The sequence below is a fragment of the Typopeltis vanoorti genome, chromosome 19, assembly GCF_054136105.1.
Source record: "Typopeltis vanoorti isolate ZY-2024b chromosome 19, IOZ_Tvanoo_1.0, whole genome shotgun sequence".
Lineage (NCBI taxonomy): Eukaryota > Metazoa > Arthropoda > Arachnida > Uropygi > Thelyphonidae > Typopeltis > Typopeltis vanoorti.
In genome coordinates, this window is record NC_143567.1 from 47,479,324 (window position 1) to 47,502,466 (window position 23,143).

At 36.1% G+C, this 23,143-nt stretch overlaps 1 protein-coding gene across 2 annotated transcripts in view; it reads right to left on the reverse strand.

The window, feature by feature from the left end:
• Positions 1 to 23,143, reverse strand: part of LOC150096071 (uncharacterized) — a 229,974-nt gene that overhangs the window by 17,906 nt on the left and 188,925 nt on the right. For both annotated transcript variants that reach the window (XM_090409310.1, XM_090409309.1), the window contains 2 exons: positions 16,233 to 16,365; positions 8,049 to 8,102 (listed from right to left, as the gene is read on the reverse strand). In XM_090409310.1, the coding sequence (XP_090265436.1) occupies positions 8,049 to 8,102; positions 16,233 to 16,365 (187 nt within the window). The remainder of the gene's footprint in view (positions 1 to 8,048; positions 8,103 to 16,232; positions 16,366 to 23,143) is intronic.

The window sequence follows — 23,143 nt, forward strand, 5'->3', positions numbered from 1 at the left end:
TACGAGATTCCTATTCTTCTTTTGTTATAAAGGTCTGATTATAACCTGTATTTATAGCTGTTTCATTTTTCATATACTTGTAATTAACCTCTAAACAGATGTGTGTTATTTCTGGGTGTTGTGTGACTTTACAATCATTCTGTATCTACCTTCCATTTTCCAGATTTTATCCCATGCACTTTTTGCACCAGTCATTTGATTAATTGATGAGGTAAATTAGATCCAAGATTATATTTGACTGACATCTCACATAACGTGCTTTGGCCCGAGCACACTTAAAAGCTATGAAGTGTGATGTGGTAGGGTATCTATGAAATATACCACATGCTCTGTATTGGTCTTTTTTTGGATGCCTGGACAATGCAATCTGTTACATATTTTGCTGACTTCATTGACACTTTACTGCTTCTGGGCATCTGTGTAGGAGAACATGGTTCCTGTGAAGACATTGTGTAAAGAACAGGAAAATGATCACTTCCACATATGTTCTCTTTGACATCACACGTGAGCAGTGGAAAGATGGAAGGAGAGCATTAGATTGATTGATTGATTGATTGCAGAATATGAGCAAGTAGAAAGTATTGAGCCCATTATTCAAAAGAGGTCATTATTGTCAAGGATTCGTTCAATGATACAACCTCATCTATTTGTGTTGGCACTACCCAACAGAGCAGGATAGCGCCAATACAACTTATGGCACTTCATGGTAAATAAAGTGAACATATTGTAATAAGAAATCCCACAGATGGGCGAATCGCTACTGCTTCCAGAGCAGTTGGTAGATGTAATGGAAAGGAATATGACTGTTCACTAGGATAGCTACTCCTCCATGAGCAAAACCACCTCCAGTTCTGTTCCTTGCATATAACAGTGAAATTGTTTAACCTAGTGCTGGTGAGGTGAAAAAATGTAACAGAAGTGGTAAGGTGGAGTCCCACAGACCCACCTAACTAATATAGTGTATTATAGAAATCCATATCTTTTTAATCAATATTAAATTACGTATTGTTTAAGTGTCCTGTAATTTTACAGAATAAAAACACAGATCCACAAAATTAAATTTTTATTACCCAAAAATACTTAACTAATAATTAAACATCTTTATTTTTCAACAAAAATATAGCTTATATAATGAACAAACTAAATAAATCAGTATTTTTTAGGCACTTTGGTATTGGTTTACAAAAAAGAACATATACATTATAAGAAGCTAATACAATAATAAACATTTAGCCTTGAGATTCCAATGATATGACTAACTAAAAATTTTCATTTTCTGTAATTGCACAGTCGGGGCACCTTGGAATTATGTGATCGACGACACCATAGACAACATGCAACAGCTTGTCATCTATGGCGTCGAGTAGCTGGTTACAGGAGGGGAAGCTATACCGAGGCATGACTCACAGCCGCGCGTTGTTAAAAAGTTATAGTCAATTTAAAATCTTTGGGGTCTGTGACACCCAACCTTACTAATGCTGGGTTAAGGTAGGGTCCCTCATTGGAGCTTAAAAATGTTTCCTGTAGTCAGAAATTGAAAGATTTGTGTTTCTACTGCAAAATCTTGATATCAATATTCTGGCAAAATCCCAACTTTGTCTGGTTTGAGGGCTTACCTTAGTCAGGTTAAGATTTATCAGTTATTTTTGAAAAACATGGATGACCAGAGTCCATCTCTTCCTCTGGTAAAACAATGAATACATCTGATGTGTCAGGGTCAGTTGACAAGTTTAATTTAAGTGATATCTTTGCCATAATTTTTTGACAAGTGGATTCTTATCGAATGGAACCAATTTTGGAGATGTCTTTGGAGTAAGACTACAAATCATGCAAATGATATGCTCAATAGAGAAGCATTCACAATCATAAAGTTCAGGTATGATGAAATTTTCAAATGGTGGAATAGACATACATGCTTGAGATGCTGTTGGCATTTTCTTTGTTGCCACTTTCTCAGCATAAGTGGATCTCAGAACAAGTGTTGTGGTGGTTAACTTCCTTTTTGAATCCTGATATATTTTGTTCTGTTTTAATTTTTTTGTATTTCTTTGTTCATCTTTCCACTTTTGATGCATAAAGAAAGCCGGATGATCTGCATGACAGTTGACACATTTAGCTTTTTTTTGCAGAGCAAGATCTGTTATCATGCTCTTTACTACCACATCAGGGCAGGTGGCATAGCCACAACAGGCAGTTTGTGCATGACCATATTTCTGACATTTAAAGCATCTCAGTGGATGCTTAGGTGTATCAAAAGTAAGGATGATGTTCCTGGTTGGAACCAGATGATCATCCCTTAATATATCAGGATGTGCCTCAACACCTGTCGCTCTGTGAACTTTAAGCTCTGAACATATTTTCTCATTAGGAAGATCAAGAAGATCCTATTCTGATATAGCTCCTCTATGAGGAGTTACTGTGATTTTGCTCTTCCACCCATTGATGTTGCTCTCGGTAGTTTGTCAAAATGTTGCTGTGTTTCCACAAGGATAACACCAGAATGATTTTTTTTTTTTTTTTTTTTTTTTTTTTTTTTTTTTTTTTTACAGTTTTGGGAGATCCTGCCAGTCCTAATCCTTTTTGGATAAAGAAGGGCGACATTTCTCTATTGGCTTTTCACTTGTGTGGATGATCAGAAATACTGGTACGTTTATACTAGTATCATATATCTTCTGATACCAAATTTGTATCTATGCCCCTGAAACATTTGAGGATGAAGAATTCATGCTCATGGTGTTTTTTTTTTTTTGTTTTTTTTGGTTCAGCACCAGAGCTCCCTACCCACCACTGAGTCACACATGGATACCCACTGACTGGCAAGCAATGACTGTGATTAGGAGTGGAATGCCAAGGCTGGATGCTATACCACACCATGGCAAGCCTTGGATTCCAACCCTGCACCATGGTATGAGAGACTTACTGCAACACCGCTGACCTTTGCTGGGCCATTTAGGACTGTCCATTTTGCCGAAGCAGAGGCCAAAGTGGTGCAAGACTACCAAGATTCCCTTTTGGCAAACAAGGTGGCAGGGCATTGGATCACAGTGATGGTGGTCTGGAAGAAAGGATAAGTAAAAAATACTCAGGAGAAGCAGAACAAAAAATATGGGAGGAAAAATCAAAGAAAGAGATAGCATGAAAAGGACTAGTACCATCACTGGGGGGGTCCCCTCCACCATGAACAGGTGTCCCACAGGGAGAGAGGTAAGGGTCAGATAATTCAGAAACTATTCCAGAGACCAAACAAAACTTTTTCAAGCCACTTCAGACCTATAGTAAGTAGGGGTAGTCTTACACTAGGTAATAAACTGTTTACCACTTAAAGATTTTCACAAACATACATAACTGACAGGCAATTCATACTCGCTCTTGTTGAATGCTGCTACCAGACTGGCAAGGCCATAATTTGATTTCATAGTATTTATTATTATTATTTTTAAATAATGCCATATGAAATAACTTGGTTCCATTACTAGTTTAAATGATATAGTGATGTTGGGTGGTAACTTTTGTTCTAATTGTGGAAATATTATAAACAGCAATGTGATGTCAAAGTCCTGAATTCTTAAATTGGACATTTAGAAAGGCTATTGTTTTCTGAGAAGGCACGAAGTCAAGAAGCTAATGTTGCAAATGATCAGAGTCTACCTGTGGAACAGGATAGCACAAATCAACAGATTGTACAGCAGGAGGAAGATGGATATGAGGTTGAAGAAGTGGTTGCAGTAGCACAAGGTGAGATGAGGCAGGTAAGAGTGGAAATCAGGATCAGGGAAACAGGAGTGGTCAAACCGAAGAGAGAGGTGTAGTATAGCAGCTAGAATAGAGAATGTTGGTGCTGGTAGGATGGCCTCCAACACACACACATAGCGACTGTTATGTTTATACACAAATGCAAGGAGTATTCGAAACAAGAGAGCCGAGGTTGTGGCAATGATTGAGACAGTATGCCCAAAAGTAATTGGAATAAGTGAAACTTGGTTGAAAGAGGAGGATGTGATGTCAGGAATAGCGTTAGAAGGATATAGAATTCTCTGGAAGGATAGAGATGTGAAAAGAGGTCGGGGAGTGCTGTTAATAATTGCAGAGGAACTGTGTCCACAAAGTGTGGAAGTTGATGGTGCATGCACAGATTTTGAATCTGTGTGGTGTGAAGTTTAAATAAACAGGTTAGTATATCTGATAGGATGCTGTTATAGGCCAGGGAATGCAGAGAATACTGATTGTGAAATGTTTAGGCAAATTAGTTGAGCATGTAAAAAGAAGATGATCCTGATGGGAGACTAATTACAGGAATAGAGACCGAAAGGAGGAGATAGTGTATGGGAACAGGGAGAGTGAGTTTGTGGAATTTCTGAGAGATAAGTATCTTAAGCAACAAGTGATTGAAACAACTACAGGCTTTAATGTTTTGGATTTGGTGATAACTTCACAAGATGTAGTTGTTAATTAGGCCAAAAATGGATACATGTGGAAGTATAAAGCAGGAGATTATAGGAAGCTCTGTAGTCAGCATCAAAATGTTGGGTAGATGAGCTGAGTGGAAAAGATGGTGAAAAATGCCTGGAAACTCATAAGGCAGTACTGACAAAAGCAAACTGCATACCAAGGGTTAAGTGAGTAAACAGAGTGGGAGTGAAATGGATGAACAGCGAAATCAAGCAAGTTGTGCTTGAAAATAAAATGTTATTTAGGAGGTACAAGACAGTTGGTGATCAGATCCATGAAGAGTATAAGGTGCAGGCTAGAAAGGTGACAAGCATGGTAAAGAAAGAAAAGGTACAGTGTGAGAGGAGACTGGCTGGTCAGGCCAAGGTGAACGAGGGAATTTTTCTGCTACATGGGAAGAATAATCATGGCAGACTAACATTGGTGGATATTCATGGCAGCAGACTAACAGCTGCAAAGGATATAGTGGAATTATTGAATGAGCACTTTATCAGCATATATCATACTGGTATAAATTATCCAGTATAATATACAGAAGAGAGACAAGTATTAGGAGAATTGGAAGCGAAAGAAACAGAGGTGTATCTTTCACTCAAGGATTCAGATGTTGGTTGGGTTAGATGTGAATAAGGCTGTGGGAATGGATGATATATCACCACATATGCTTAAGGAATGTGCACCACAGTTGGTTATGCCCTTGACCTGGTTATTTAATGAAAGTCTTGCAGTGGGTAGGGTTATCAAGGAATGGAAAGAAGGCAAAATAGCACCCTCCGCAAGCATGGTTCTAAGACAGAAGTCTCCAACTATAGGCTGCAGTTGTGGTCATGGTGTTGGAGAGAGAGAGAGAGAGAGAGTGGTAAGGAATAGAATAGAATATAGGATTGGGTTGATGGACATGCCATCCTTTATGAAGGTCAGCATGAATTTGTAAAGGGTAGGTCCTGTTTTTCAGTAATTTACTTGCATTTTATAATAAGGTGACGAGTGTGTTAGATAAGGGAGAATCATATGCAGTGATATTCTTAGACTTTGCAAAGCATTTGATAGATTACCACATGATAAGTTGGTGTACAACTGCAGAGGATGGGAATAGACAGTATATTGGTCAGATGGAGCAGAGATTGGCATTCCAAAAGAATGTGTAGGATATATTTTGCATGAAGAACTGCATATGAAAAAGCTTTACGCAAGATGGGCGCCACGCTTGCTCACAGCAGATAAAAAACTCACTCACATGAAACTCTCTGAACAGTGCTTGGAGCATTTTAACAAGAATAAAACTGATTCTGTGCATCGATTTATTACTATGGATGAGACTTGGATTCACCATTACACACCAGAATCCAAACAGCAGTCAAAACAGTTGACAGAAGCCAGTTGTTCAGTGCTAAAGAAGATAAAGTCGGTTCCATCAGTAGGAAAGGTCATTTTGTTTTGGGATACTAAAGGCATTTTTATTAATTATCTTGAAAAGGGTAAAACAATAACTGCGGAATATTATTCCGATCTTTTAACCAAACTAGATGAAAAAATTCGTGAGAAAAGACGGTTTGCAGAGGGAAAAATCATCTTTCATCGGGACAATGGCACCTGCCCACAAAAGTGTTTTGGCAATGGGAAAATTAAGGGGCTGCACTATGAATTGTTGGAACATCCACCCTATTCCCAAGATTTGGCTCCCTCTGATTTTGATCTCTTCCCCAAACAAACTCTTCCTCGCTGGTCAGTGTTTTTCTTCAAATCAAGAGGTGATTGCAGCTGCAGAGGAGTATTTTGCAGATCTTACTTAGAACCACTACAGGGAGGGGATAATGATGCTGGAATAAATGTATTAGTCTTAAGGGAGATTATGTTGAAAAATAAAAATAATTTTGAAATTATAAATTCGATTTTTTTCATTGTTAGGCCGAGAACTTTTCAGACCACCCTTGAATTTGCTGATGATGCAAAGTTGGGAAGAATTATAAGTAGCACTGCTGATGACGAATCTCTTCAAGAAGATTTAAATACTTTTTACTTGGACAAAAGAGTGGGATTGTAGTTTTAATATCAAAAAGTACAAGGTGTTGCATTTTGGAGTGCAGAAATATAACCCTATGTACTATATTAATGGTCCCGTACTGCAGGAAGTGGATGAGATTAGAGATTTGGGAGTGATGGTTGACAGTAGACTGAAGTTTAGAGGGCATATTGCTAGGGTTGCACATTGTAGTGCTGCTATGATAAGAAGTACTCTAACATGCAAGGATAAGGAAGTAGTTGTACCATTGTATAAGGCACTGGTCAAACTACACTTTGAATATTGTGCTTCGATCTGGCCACCTCGTTTTCAATGTGATGTGGAGACATTGGAGAGGGTCCAGAGACGAGTGGCTAAGACAATATCAGGAGTTTGGAATGTGGCTATGGAGAGAGAGATTGAAGAGATGTGGATTGCAGAGTTTGGTGGACAGGAGGAAGAGAAGTGATTTGATAGAAACGTTTAAGTCCATGAGAGGATTTTATCAGATTAATTCAGAGGGGATTATAAAAAGAGTAGAAGACGAGTGGGGAAGAAACAGAAGTCATTCCTGGAAGTTATGTAAAAGTATGGTGAAGAAGGGTGTGAGGAATAGATTTTTTACATGGAGAATGTCAGTGAATGGAATGCATTACCAGAAATGTGTTGTTAATGCAAGGAGTGTTAAGGACTTAAAGATTCTATATGATAAATATGTTGTCAGTTGAATGAACCTCCCACGATGAGTCTGTCGACTTCATGGAGGGCATAACAATAATAATCCTCTCTTAAATGTTATGATATAGATTTTATATTATGTGATGAGATGTCCTATGTGCTAAATACATACACACACACACACACACACCAGAAAGAAACTGATAGATTATTTTCCTTTTAGTTTCAACTTTGGTTTCAATGGAAAGTGCATGTCACAATTTGTAACATGCTTGCCAGTTAAGCAAACAGAGTTCAAGAGAATCATCTTGTATCCTTTCCAATATGATGATTCATTCCTGCCCAGTGTGAACATTTTAGTTTTTATTCATCTACTGTACACCCAACTTGATGTTTCATTACATTCTGAAATCTCAAAACATGAAATAATCCATTATAAATTTTGACTATAAGACATCTCATTAACAATAAACAATGATTCATGTCTAGTTTATAGACAAAGGAGAAAACGATTCAGAGTCTTGTTGAAGCCAACAGATAATTAAACCATTACAATTTACAATGTGAACCAATAGTTTGAAACAGCTGTCAGGCTGTTTCAAACTATTAAAAAACTCAAAAGGTAAATATATGAGCTCCAGAGCAGAGTTGGTCTTAAGTAGTATAAACCAAGGCAACTCCTATGCCAAAAAATTATATTCTCATAAAACTCTCTAATAAATTTTGAGATATTTAAGTTTCTATTTCATATCTGATATAAAAAAAGAATGTATATGTAATATCCTTCACAATGTTAAATCATTAGTTTTATTAATGAATCCTCCATATTCACAAAATTGGATTTGAAAAAACTAATTTTATAAATATTCTGTTAAGAACTATTTATTTTTAAATTAAGATAACTGGAAAAACTTCTTACCGTATAACACATTCCAGAGAATGAATTTTCTTTGAGATTTAATACTGTGATATCCTGCAAATTAGTACAATTACTGTTATCCTTTCATAAAAAATATAAAGGAGAAAATGATAGTTTTCATATGGTAGCAAAATTTAATGCTTGTAGTTTAATGAAAAAGGAGTAATCATATGTGCTTTCTCATTATTGAGCATATTTTACTTCTGATGGTCATTCCCTAATAAACACCAGGTTATTCAAGTTACTGCAGTGAAGTCAAAAACAAATGGTTGGTTAAATTTTCCTTCAGAATATCTACAGAACATTGGATGGGACTTTAGGTTTACTCATTATAATGAATAAACTCCCTATAATGCTATTACAGTGAGATGTGTCTGAAACTTGCAGCATGATTTTCAGAACAATCAGGTTTACTGATTATACATTACTGTATATAAAAATACTAATTAAAAAGTTGACTATATCCAAAATTAAAATAAAACGGGTCATTTCATTTAAAAAAAAAGATACATGTAATTTTTTTTTCAAAATGCAATGTAATATGTAATTTTAATAGAAATGGTGACAAACAACAGAATTTCTACATTCAACCTTGGGTAGATCAGTCAGTTTTGCTAATGCCCTTTGGTTGGAAACCACAAGTTCATTCAAATCTTGTCTGTGGGATGTAATGAATCATTATCCAGGCTTATCAACTGAAGGAGAGTTAGCAGTCTCATACAGAAGTGATAGGTTTTTTCATCCTGCAAAATAGGCAAATTGTCCAGAAGAGACAGCTGACAGCCATAATACGCTGTACAGACAGGATTAACTGTTCCATCACAGTACTAATTGGGTTTCCAAGTTACTTGGCCATGACAGCCATTAAACATAACATGCAAGGAAAAATGGGAATAGATTTTTTTTTTTTTTTTTTTTTAAGATATTTATCCCACAAACACAAGAGATACAAGAATCTATAGCACACCAACATTATGTGTGAGGTGCAGATAAGAATTTAGAAGGAAGAAATCTATTAATATGATTTTTAAAGAGCTGAGGAGAAGTTGTTGGGAAACATTATGAGGAAGTCCTCTGGAACTGACATTCCTCAATTCCTCATAATTTTTCCTAACAACTGAAGTGAGCCTATGAGAGAAGGATCTTCTATGAACCAAATTATTCTCCACTGGACAGCATCGAGAATTTTTAGGTGCACCACCTGACATGTGTGAACATGTATTCTAGGGGGGCAGATATGAGATTTATAGTGGGATAGTAGTTGGGTGGGTGTAATATAGCTTCTTGAGCAGAAAAGAATGTCCAGTTTTTTAGAGGCTGAGATAGCTACTGATATGAAGTGTTTATGTCAGGAAAAGCTGAAGGTAAATGTCAGTACGAGGAGAGAGAGATCTGATCCTGTCTGGTGATTGATTTGTGTATGTATTACTGAGTATAAAGGAAGACAGACTGAGATCCCCTTTTGTGAGAGAAATGGCAACTGCATTTTGGCAATTAGCTGATTTAATTATTAGAACATTTGCTTGATTCCCATGTTTTGCTCTCAAAATAAATTGAATTTTATTATCCCATTCCAATATAACCAAAACTGCCAAGGCATTAGAGTTGTCTTGAAATGAAACACTCAAGTGAGTGCCACAAGAAAGTACTGCTTGTACTGTCAGTTGTTTATACACTTCAGAGTACATAGCCTTATTTCTGAGAAGCCATTTTAAAAATGGATTAGCTTTGCAGAAGGGAAAGGCCCTACACTGTATAGATAATCATATATACTGCTTGGAAAGACGTCAACAGACACCACCATGGGCAAGGTGCATCGTGTCATGTAACAAGTAATGTGTTTGTAGCCTGTATAAACTGGAGGAATATGAAGTTCCCAAGTCAGTGCAACTGTGTTCAGGTGAAATGGCTGCAAAAAGGGAACTGATGGAATTTGAAAGAGGCACTGTGATAAGATGCTATATTGCAGGCCTATCTGTTCAGCAAATTGTTGACAAATTGGGCCATCCCAGGTCAACGATTAGTGATACCATACTTAGTGGAAGCGCAGAAGCCAACTGTCAAGTCTTGGCCTGGTTGGTTGAGTGGTTAGCGTATCTGCCCTCTCGGCAAGAGGCTGTGGGTTCGAATTCGACCAAGGGCATAGATGTTTGTGAATATCCTACTAACCGATTACCATATGTACTGCTGTGACCTATGTCCTGGTGCAGTATCACACTTTGACATCTTTGCACCATCAAAATCAAATATAAAAAAAATCAACTAAGTGCTACCTGAAGTGGATGACCCACCACACTCACCAAACACGACCATAAGGTGCTAAGAAGGATAATATGTGAAAACTGGCATTTGTTGTCTGGTACATTGAATGCAGAGTTCTGGGCATTGACTGGAACACAAATCTGCACAAAAACATTCAGAACCAAGGCTCACAGCATGTGTTTCCATGGTGACCACAATATACAAGTCCCACATTACCCGAATCAACATGCAATGTTGCGTTCAGTGATGCAAAGAGCCGGTACAATGGGACGTGGAAGCTTGGAAAGCCGTGTTATGGAGTTGAATCATGCTATATCCTCTACCAAGCAGATGGGCAGATAGGAGATTTAGAGTGGGTTCGTAGTTGGGTGTGTGGGTGTAAAATAGCTTCCTGAGCAGAAAAAAATGCCTAATTCATTAGCATCTTTTACCAGAGTGTAACACCAGGTATGAAATTTGGAGGTGGTAGTGTGATGGTAAGGTCCTGTTTTTCCTGATTTGGCCTTGGACCTTTGTGTTGCCACAAACATTGAACTCCAAGAGGTATCTGAATTCTGGACAATGCAATGCTTCCTGCTTTGTGGCATATTTATGGAACTGACCATTATCTCTTTCAGCAAGACTGTGTCATAAGGCAGCTGACTGTGTGGTTTGTGGACACGAACGTCACTACACTTAATGGCCTCCACAGAGCACTGATCTTAACCCTATTGAACACCTGTGGGATGAACTGGAAGTTCAAGTGAGGTCAAGGGATGTCCGATCCACAACAATCCAAATTTCATTACATGACCACAGGAAGAATGGTCCTAAATTCCCATCAATCGCTGCAGTTATTGCAGCAAAAGAGGGTCCTATTAAGGGGGTTGAACCCCTTAATCACCTTATTAAGGGGTTCAATGGCTGTTTGTTCCTCACACTATGATGTTGACTTCTTTTCAAGCAATGTATGTTTCTATTTTTATATATATATATATTTATGATGTTCAAAGGCAATCATGACAAAATAATTCATTAAATCCAGTTTAATATGTGCCAAATAATCTAAATCTGTATAGTATTAGTAATTAGTCAGCAATGTGAAAAAAAGGTTATTAGAGATTTTATTTTGAATGTGAGAAAGTTAATCACTTTTCCTTATGTTTGTGAAGGTGACAAAATAAGGCAGGGTTTTCAGCAACCAATATATACCAGCATATATCAAAGATATTAAATGGGAAACTATACACTTTCATAATACTCTCAATTTTCTCTGGATATTTATATTTAAAGATCTGGAGAAAATTGAGTGTTATGACAAGGCTAATATTATGAATTACTATATTAGCTTACACTCAGTCTTAAGAATCTAAGTCATTACTCCATTTTAAATGTGTAAGTTAAACTTCATATTACATACCCAATGCCTAATAGTAATACTATATATATAAGATGGCTGGTATACAAAATAAGCATATCTAAAGAAAAAGGGTATATAAAATAAGCTTATCTAAACTTAAGAAATATAGCCATATTTCATTTAGAGTTAGTGCACATTATGTAGAATGATTCACATGTATGGTCAACTCACTATCAACTGCACTGTTTTAACATAGCATTCTGACCTAACCACTATAACAAATTATTCCTGTGGTCCTCACAAGTTTGCTATAGAGTCAACTGTATGCATGCACGGTGGTCATAATTAAATTTCCCCTATTCAGAGCCTTATGTAGCTCAATCTAACAACTGGAACATCATGGAATTTTGAAACAAGACTAATCAAGACATGAGAAGGATTACGTGTTCAAAGGCAATTATGACAATTTTAGTTAGAAAAGTCACCAACATAAAGAATATGGCACTGTACAATGCAAAAAAAAAAGTGTTAAAATGGACAGAAAAATGAATAACAAAGATTAAACTGAAATGAAAGATCACCTTTACGTGTTGCACTTATAACACAGAATAAAACATTTAATTTCAATTTAAGTTAGTAGTAATTACAGTATTACAGTTACTGGAGCATAACTATTGTCTTAAACCAGTTGCACAACTCAAGCACATTGAGTTCACCCATGCAAAAGAGGACCTGGTTCCATGTGGCTGACATTCTCATGGACCAGAAATTGCATCCTGTACACAGCATTCTCAACAGCAGAACATAACATGTCTGAAGGAATGTTCATCACAGTCCATGATACATTGTCCTCCCAAGACTGCCAAGCTTGAGACACTGGCATGATAGATATGGGCCTTCAGGTAACCCATAACCAAAAATGGAATAATACCAGTGAAGTGAGGTGGTCATGCAACTGGAAAGAAGCAACTTATCATTCTGTGAAGTGATGCCTTAGAAGCTTTTGCTGTACTAGTCATGCCCAGACACTGTCATTGCTGAAGTTGCAGAATGATGAAACTATTCAGAATATCATGATATTTCTATGTGATAATGGAATAAGTTACTGGTCCTGTTGGAGTGATGTCCTCAAAAAAGAATGGTCGTATCATAAAATCTGCTGTAAAGCTACACCAAACGACAATTTTTGGTGAATGTAACAGGAGTTCCTGGAGTGCATGAGGTAATTCGTAAGCCCAAACTTGACAATCTAAGGTGTTTACAAGTTCAGATAAAAAAGGAGCCTCATCTCCCCCACAGAATTTTCCAAGGCCAAGCACTGTTGACTTCAAATCTGACCAATAATGTCAGTTGCTTATCATAATCACTGTATAGCAGCTGATCTTGTATGGATAAAATGTACACAAGACTTTCCTGAATAAGTAGGCTTACCATATGTCCCAGTTTGAAGGTATGGTCCCTCCAGTTTGTCATTTTGCACCGGTTATCTGGTAAAAATTTAAAAGTGCAGCCTCAGAAAATGGCGATTAGGCAACACGAATACCCCACTTTGACTCTGGCCTGTACACTGCGTCGCAAGTCATTGTTGAACATGCGCAATCTTAGATTGTGAGTCGGCGTTTCTTTTCGGCGTGTTGTTTGTGATATTTTTTACTTCATTAAATCAATTTAACCCCAAAATGCCAAAAAGAAACTGTGTATTTACGGATGAATTAAAAAAGGATTATCCGTTTTTGAAAAATGTTTGTGGTCATATTGACAAAGTGAAATGTGAACAGTGCTCTTCAGAATTTTCTGTGGCTCATGGCGGGCATTCAGACATAAAAATCACTTGACATGTGCAAACCATAAGGCTAGTCTAGCAGCGGCAGGAACTTCCTCAAAGATATTGTCATATTTTAAAGGTGCCGATCCAAGTGACAAAGAATTTTTAATAGCTGCTAAAGAAGCGACTTTTGCATTTCATGTTGCTATTCACAATCTCAGCTTTAAGTCTGCCGATTGTTCATCTAAATTGATATCAAAGCTTTTTGAAACAAAGTTTAGACTGGGTAGAACAAAATGTAAAGCTGTCATTGTTAAAGTGATTGAGCCACTGTTGTTTCATGTTTCAGCAACTTTGTGAAGATTTAAACAAAACAAATTTTGTGACGATATCAATTGATTCTTCCATTCTTCCAACAGGAAAGAAATTAAAACTGTGCCATGTGTTGTGAGGTATTTTGCACCAGATTGTGGAATAAAAGTTAAACTTTTAGACTTGCAATCAGTTCCCAGTGAAACTGCAGAAATACTGACAAACCATTTAATGTCAGTTATGAAAACTCATAATATAACAAAAAAAAATTATTGGATTTTGTGGAGATAACTGCAATACCAATTTTGTGGGTGTAAAACGGAGAGGAGAAAACAATATTTACAGTCGATTGAAGAACGAACTAGGAAGAAATATTGTGGGCATTGGTTGCGGTGCTCACATCGTTCACAACTGTCTTCAAACTGCAGTCGATGTTCCTATTGAAATAGAAGCTTTAGTAGTCAAAATTTATAAATATTTCCACATTTGTACAGTTTGAGTCACTCAACTAAAAGCGTTCTGTGAATTTGTAGATGTAGAGTATAAAAAGGTTCTTCAACATGGCAACACCTGTTTTCTTTTGCTACTTCCAACTATTGACAGAATACTTGAAATCTATGAGGGACTGAAATCATATTTTATTTCACGAGAACACTGTCCAGTGATGATAAAACAGTTCTTTGATAATGATTGTGGTGAAATGTATTTGTGGTTTGTGCACGGGCAACTCAAATTGTTTAACAAATCTATCTTGATTATGGAAATGTCAGTATCTGTTGCACTCGCAACAGATATTGACATTGAACTTAGAAAATTAAAAACAAATCTCGAGGAAAGGCGTGATAATAAAATTTATACCTCAAGAAGCAAAAAAGCTTTTTAGAATACTGGAAAATAATGGAAGTATTAATATTAATACAATACTACAAGAGTTTACAAAATTTTATGACCGATGTCTTTCTTACATTGAGCTTTGGGAAAACAGTTTTGGTGGAGCAGAATCTTTTACTTGGATAAACAACAACGAATTAACTTGGTCAGAAATTGAAGCTTCAGGTGAAAAAATTAATGAAACTTTTTTGCAAATAATGCAATAAACATGGTTGAACTGTTTGATGAAGTGGTGATCGCAAAAGCTTTTTGGTTGGCAAACTATGATATTTTGAAAAATACAAGTTGCGAAGAAAAATGGATACAACTATTCAGTCATTTCAAAGAAAAGAACATTTCATTGCCCAAACTTGTCCAAATTATAGAATACATTTTCAGCCTGCCAGGCACATACATCTTCACCTGTTGAAAGGATATTCTCAATAATGAATAACATATGGTCTAAAGAAAGATGTAAAATGGCTGAATGAACAGTAAAAGATGAATTGCGCTGCAAACTTAATAGTGAACTAAACTGTAGTGAATTTTTTGACGCGATTAAAAATAAAGAATTTTTAAAGAAAGTTCATGCTAGTGATAAATATTAATAACTTTTTAATAATAAGTTATGTTCAGTTAAGAGTAATTAAAAATTATTACTACGAAATGTTGTTTTTTGTTAACCACTCCATTATTTAGCCTTTTGAATCATAAGTACTTAGTAGAAGGCGTTACTTTCTGTTTTAAGCAAACTCTCAAAAATGTCCCGGTTTGATAAAAAATTTTATGGTAAGTCTAAGAATAAGGCATATCCAATTTGAGCTACTTCATAAGCACTGTTACTAACAGTAATGTTTTCATGTGATCTGTCCACAATTGCAGTAGCAACTTCTTCAATTATCTGTGGTGGCACTGGTTTCCATCCTCTGCCAGGTCAAATTTCCAAAGATCCCATTTTTTGGAAATTTCTGAATCATCAATCTAACTGCATTACCTGACAGAGGACCTTCAAGCAAATTCTGGTAAGTTCTAAACTTACAAAGAGAGGTTGATTCACTGCACTCATTAAGGTAAAATAACTTTACACATAATGTGCAATAAGGTAAAAGTGAGTCGCATGTTGAACATGACTATCAATGGGTATGAATTTGTCAACTTTTCCCGTTTATTTTATACTCTTATGACGCCAGTAAAACAGGTGTTCAACTTCCATTTTATGCAAATTTTTGGTTTCCTGGACTACAACATATTCCCCCTATCGGTGACTTTTTGAACTATTTATTTTATTTTATTTATTTATTTTTTTTTGTGGAATCCTTCCAGTGTCTTGATTAGTCTCTCTTCCAAATTTGATGACATTCCAGTTGTTAGATTGAGCTACATGAGGGTTTGAATAGGGAATGTTTAATATTATGGCCACCTGTATGTGTACACACACGCGCGCGAAGCATTATCACATAGATAAAGTTTCACACAATTTTCTTGGCAAATCAAGATTCAATTAGTAATAACTCTGTTTTGCAGATGCAAATGGTGAAACTTCACATTTTTATATCAAATTAAACAAAATATAGTACAAAATTTTTAGTTTCCAAATGAAACTGCTATGGCCTTATTTTTCCTATCAAATGCATACCATGGCTATCACATCAGGCAAGAGATTTTCCAAGGAAGTATTATTAGACAAGCAAAGTCCCACAACTGCTAAGGATTCTTGTTCTTTTTTATTTAGTGGTGACTGTCTCCATAATTCAATCCAGACAGATTTTCTATAAATGCAGAAGAATACAAAATCAAATAAAATGTTTACACAATATATTGGATAGCCATTCAATATACAATGTGGTGAAATAAGTAATGGGGATCTTAATTTTAGAATGACATGCTGATATGCATATTGATGCACATGTCCCCCTACTATTATACAAGAAATAACTTATCTAAAAACTGACTGCACCCATGTGTACTATCAATGGCAGAACTTATGGACTATGAAAGAGGTGTTAATCATAAGATGCCATGTTAATTATCTGTTTGAAATACTGGTAAAAGGCTGCATCACCCAAAATCAACTATGTGCAACATTATCAGACCACAGAAATATGAGGATGTGACCTCATCCAAGAAATGAATACAAATTCATGTGAAGCTAATGCCAAAGGATGCTCAGAAGGGTAGTCTCCAGTCTGATACGGAATCCACATTGAGCATGCGATAATCCGATATGATTGTCTAGAAGTTCAAAGTGTCTACATGAGTTCAAATTGGTGGTAGGATACTAAATAAATATTTTTGCAGTATTATTTTATATGGAAGACAGTTGCACATAAGCCAAATAGCAATCATGGCAATCTAAAGCACAGATTATTACACTGAGCATTTTGAGTGGTCCAGTGTTGAAGCTCATAACTAAGCAACAAATCACATTAAAGTTTCTGATCAGAAGGGTAAGTAGCTTAAAAATGCCTTAATGCACAATACCAGCTCTAGACGATTACATATACACCACCAAACTTCATTCATACTCCTAGGTGCTATCAACAAATGTGCACAGCTTCCTAACTGTGTGGCAGTTACATGATTGAACAAATATGTTCTTTCAACATGACAATGTACCATCTTGAAGCAAGTGCAACTGGAGAAATGCTTGAGGAAAATTGAAAAACTTAACTGTCTTGTGCAAATTCTCAATCCCAGAGTACATTTTAAAATGAACTGAGGTTTTTGGTGTATTGGGGATGGGGGGGGGGGGAGGTGAGAGACCTGTGCATCCAACAATGGTACACAAACTGGTCATGTTGATTGAAGAATAATCCACAAAGCTGGTGAAGAGAAGGACTTATGGGGAGTGGGGGGTATTGGGGTGCACGCAATTTAGGTTTGTCTGAAATACGTTGTCTTGATACTTATTTCAATACAGTGTAATTAAAGAGTTGTTGGCAAATGTGTTATATATATATATTTTTTTTTATTTTGAGGCCATTAATTACTTAAACAATAAGTTAAAAAGATAGGCAATATCAATATACATTTTTAAAAATATTGAATTATATTTAATAATAAAAATTAAATTTTAAGATTTATTAATGTAATTCAAAGAATTTTTTTATAGCGCATCATTATTTTTTTTATGTAAATAATTTTGAATTCCAAACTGAAATCACTGTTAATATGAAAAAAAAAAAAAAAAATTTAGAAATAAAGACTACCAACAGATTGTCATTGCATGTCTACATAATTAAAAAGGAATATTGCATTACTCTTCTCCATCAAGTTACTTGAAACAAATCTGCATACATTTTTTAAAAGATAATCTAGAACTAAATATACTAATCTACCATTTATCATTACATGGTGCTCTACTGGAAGTCAGGTGATGTGCAAGGGTCAGTTAATTGAAGGGTCATTATTTTGAAAGTCAGATATATGATAGATATATCTGATTATCATTACATGGTGCTCTATTGGAAGTCAGGTGATGTGCAAGGGTCAGTTAATTGAAGGGTCATTATTTTGAAAGTCAGATATATGATAGATAAGATACTTATGATTAATTAGATGAGATATGTGTATATATAGAGAAACCCATGAATAAAGTCATGACAAAACAATTACATGTAAAAGGATAGGAAAAAAGTAAACAGTTTAAAAAACAAACTTACTGTATTTTTTTTTAAGTTAATTCACCTGGATAGCTTCAATAATTTGTTTTTCAAGTTGGTTGGCATGTAAAGTCAGATGACTAAAAATTATTCAAAGAAAGCAGAGTTTGGATTTAAAGAAAACTTTATGGATTTTTTTTTGTTTATTCAACATCACGACTACCTGACATACATCTTCAAGGGGAGAACATACAGGATATTATGATGGCACGAGATGCACCCATAAGGTCCATTCAGAATTTACTGCCAAATAAGATATGTGAAAGGGGTCGCACATGCGTGGTAGCATAGAGTGACTCATTAGCTAGCTGTTGACCATTTTACTTCATCGCATTATTGTTCGTTGTCTTCTATAAATAATTTATAATGAGTGCTGTAATAAAAAATCCTGCAGTTGCGAGGTTTACTATGATATGGTTTTTGTTGGCAGAAAACAATAGCACTGCAGAAATTCACCAATGACTGCATAAGGTTTATGGGCCTAATTTGTTTAAAGAAGGGTGCAACAATGTTCACAATGAAAAGCACAGCAGCCAGCCAAGTGTGGCGACATGATTTGGTGGAAAGAGTGAACAAAAATTCATGAGAATTGTTTCATGCTCAGTCATTCATGAAATTGTGCCAGAAAAGCTGGGGTATAAGAAACTGTGTTCTAGATGGGTCTCAAAACTGCTGACAATGTGCAAAAATGGCAACAAGTGAAATCAGCTCAAAAATTTTTGGAGCATTACAAAAATAAAAGAGAACGTTTTTCTTATATTGCGATTGGGAATGAAACATGGATATTTCGTACACAAATGTCAAGTTAAAACAACAATCAATGCAGTAGGGCCATTCATCATCTCCAAAAGCAAAACAAAATTCAAACAGGCACCATCAGTCAAAAAAATGTTGGACACTGTTTCTGGGACCAAAAAGGGATCTTGCTTGTCAATTTCTTCAGCATGGAACCATTATTAATGCTGATGCATATTGTGAAACACTGAAGAAACTCAGACGAGCAATTCAGAATATAACACGAGGAATGCTCTCATCAGGGATCATGCTTTTGCATGACAATGCGTGAGTTTACACTGTAGCTTGAACTGTCCAGCAAATTCAGAAGTTTGGGTGGGAACTTTTTGATGACCTACTCTACAGCCCTGACCTAGTGCCTAGTGACTACCTCTTGTTTCTGCATATGAAGCAGTGGCTCCCATCTCAGCACCTGGAAGACGAGGAACTGGAGAACAGCATGACTCAGTGGTTGAACTCACTGGCAGCAGCCTTGTAAATTAAGTCTGCATTATTAGCTACCTAGCAACATTTTCTTCCCAAATAAATCTTTTATTTATCAGGTCTCTAATATTCTAAGATCTTATATTTTTGCCTTCTTAATGCACTACTAACAGCATCAAGTCCACCTCTATTTTTTTGTCATCCCCCAGATACTTTTCCCACTAGCCTGGTCAAACACCTGTTTTACTAACCTTTCCTTTTCCATTCCATTTAGGTAACCATGTCATCTTAGATTAGCTTTACTCACACTTTCTTGAAAACTAATATCTACTTCCTTTCTAATGTTTTTATTTATCACACATTGCTGATAACACTGATATCAGTTGTTTTACTTTCTTAATTTTCCTAACTGAATATCTGGTCTCTGGACTTCATTAATTTTTTGCGTTAAGTAACTTTTTTCCTAAACGCAATTTTCACAAGTTAAATTTGGTGTGAATTTGGCAAATTTCTCTTTTATTTGATAGTTCCCTACTAGACCATCTTTGCTTACTCTATTATCTATTTCCAAATTTAATTTGCTATTTTCACTCAAAATTATATCAACACAGCTTAAGTGTTGATATAATTTTACTTGTTTTATAGGTTAAACATTGAGAATGCAACTGATGTTCTCCAAATTCCTGCCTATTTTCATAGTTTTTGTCTTTGTATTATTGATTTTCATACTAAAACTTCTTATAGAAATTATTCAATTTAGTTAAATAGCCACGAAGAGCTAAGTTGAATATCTCAAATTTTGATATGTTCACTATCACTTTCTTTCATAATGTGATCTGCATGAATAACAGTAGAGATCAGTATAAAACACATAAGGTGACAATCCCTCCACCAAACTAGGCTGCAGGTGACCGGAGTACACAGCCCAGCTGAATTTATTTCTTACTTCAAAGTCTTGGGATAAAAGAAATTGAACTGTCACCATGAAAAATAATTTGGACAGGTTAATGGATATGAGCAGAGAAAAGAATGCAAATAAACAAGAATATCAAGGATGTTGCTACCCAGAATGATTAAAGTATTCATCACTATAACAAACTGTATTATAACAAATGGTTCCTGTAGCCTTTACAAGTTTACTATAGTGAAAGTTCACTCTAGTCAATTATTGTTATAGCTTAGGAGAGGTGAATAGGGAGATGCAATGATGTGCTTTGGCAAGTTAGCTCAAGGAGCATGGGACATGTAATCATTGTGGGGCTTTGAAGGAGAAAATGCAGAAAAAAGGAAATGGAATTTATGCAGATAACGAGAAACAACCATGTGAAACTGCATGCAACAAAGAGGACCTTGAGTTTGTTGGATCTGGGTAACACCATCAGAAAATTTATCCATAACTCAGGCAATCAAATTTTGCCTCAGATTTGCAAGGCTGCTTATGAAATCATGACCTAGAGATAGGTTAGCATGAAATTTTCAACTAAGAAAGAGTTTATGTAAAAGAGAAGGATCTGGATCCTAGTAGTGTATGGGAAATGACCAAGGGCGGTATGTGAGGAAAGCAGCATTAGACTGTATACCCAAAGTAAGAAGATAAATCAGGTAGGAGTTAAATGGATGAATAGCATCATCAAGCAGAAAAAAAAAGGGAGGGGAAAGAGAATCGCGAAGGGAATATAAAGAGAAATGCAATTAGAAAGCTCATGAGCAGTACATAAGCAGAGACAAGAAGGGTCACTAGCATGGTCACCCTTCATGCCTATGCACATGGTAAAGAAGACAAAATTCTTCCTTACCATGACAGAAAATGCAATGGCAGGTGAAAGAAAACCTTAAGTAGTCTTTCATATGCAGCAAACAAAAGGCAGAATGATTATGATGGGTACAAATGTTGGGGAGATGACAGAAGAAGAAAAAATAGGTAAATTACTGAGTATCATCCAGATGGATGATAAACACAGTGATTGCTGTAACAGAGACTAACAGTGGCCTGCTGCTAAGTGATGAAAATCATTTACTATCTAAAGACTTCTCAAACTACAGCTATGCTCCAAAGTGGATATTCCACGCACAGGACAACCTCGCTTAACACGATTAATTAATCCGTCAATTAATGCATGCTAAACGAAATCGCGTTAAGCGAATACAGTAAACAATAGGGATAATTCATCCATCCATTAGCGTAAATTTTGATAAAAAAATGATAGCATAAGCTATATTAGAGGATAAAATCATCAAATTTAATAAAAATCAATTGCTTAAATTTTTATTTAATGTCTAACCATTTGATTGAGCTACTTTTTTTTTACAAAAAAGTTAAGTAGAGATGTTTGAATTGTGTCATTTTTTCCATCTTGTCATGCAATTTGCGATAGCCGGCCATCGCTTTATCAAGATTTCAGAGGACTTTGAAGCTTCTTTCCATATAAGGATCAGCATCAAACAAAATTTCCTTAGCATTCTCAATGTGATTAAAAACCTGCTCAAATTCTTTTTGCAGTTAGCTTTTAAGTCATAACATTATCTTCTTGTTCGCACTCCTATCTTCTTCTTCACATGCACGTTGTTCTAGTTGAAGGAGATCATTCTCGCTTACCTGTTCTGAACGGGAATCGAGCAAGTTTCTCACATCTCCATTATCCAGCTCATTAAATCCAAGTTCTTTTCCAATTGTACTGATTATACTAGGTTGTCAGCCTGGTTGGCTGAGTGGTCAGTGTACCTACTCTACAACCAACAAGTCACTGGTTCGAACCCTGCTGTGGACATGGATGTTTGTGATTGTCTTTAGGTGGAAGATGAAATTCATCACCTGGTGTGAGACCACCTCCCCACTTATTGGAGGCCTGAAGTGGCTGGGTTCTGGACTATGTAAAAATAAATATTAAAAAAATAATAAATAAAAATTACAAATAAAATATATAAAATAGACAAAAATGGTGAGGAGGAGAATTCTTGCCCAGAACAAATGTACTATAGGTTTAGTAATAGGGGTGCTTAAGGGTCAAAGCTGTATAACTGAGAGAAGACCTCCACACAGCCTTTAAAGGAATGCGGAGAACCAACCAGGGCTTCTGCCCTAATGTCCAATCCTTGTGGTGCACCCTGTTGGGTATCTACCTGGATACTGAACGAACGAGGATGGGCTGGCAATTTGGGATTTAGCCAACCAAATTGTATTCTTATTGGCTTAAACCAATATACAAAATGATGGTACAACATAACAAAATTTCATGCCGACTGGGGCGTCGCCCGGTTAAACAAGGCCCCCGTTGTTTTCGCTAGGGAACCAGGGCGAACAGCGAAAAGTCAGCTACTGGAAAAAATCTCAAAGCACAACCCCAACTCAACATCACCAGAGTTAAAGATCGGTATTATCAACATGAGAAGCCTGAATGGCAAAGAAATGGAGCCAGCTGAGATAAGTACCAGATCTACATAACAGGGGTGACTGAAACAAAAAAGACAAAAACTGGTGAGATCTTTCTGAGCAATAAATACAAAATGTTACATTCAGGAAATGACAATCAAGGAAAAGAAGGAGTAGCTTTAGTATTCAACACAAAATACAAGGCTAATCTTCTTGAATGGCAGGCAGTTACAAGTAGAGTGATGTGGGCTAATATCAGAATGGGGAATTGGACAATGAGACTTATTTGTGCCTATG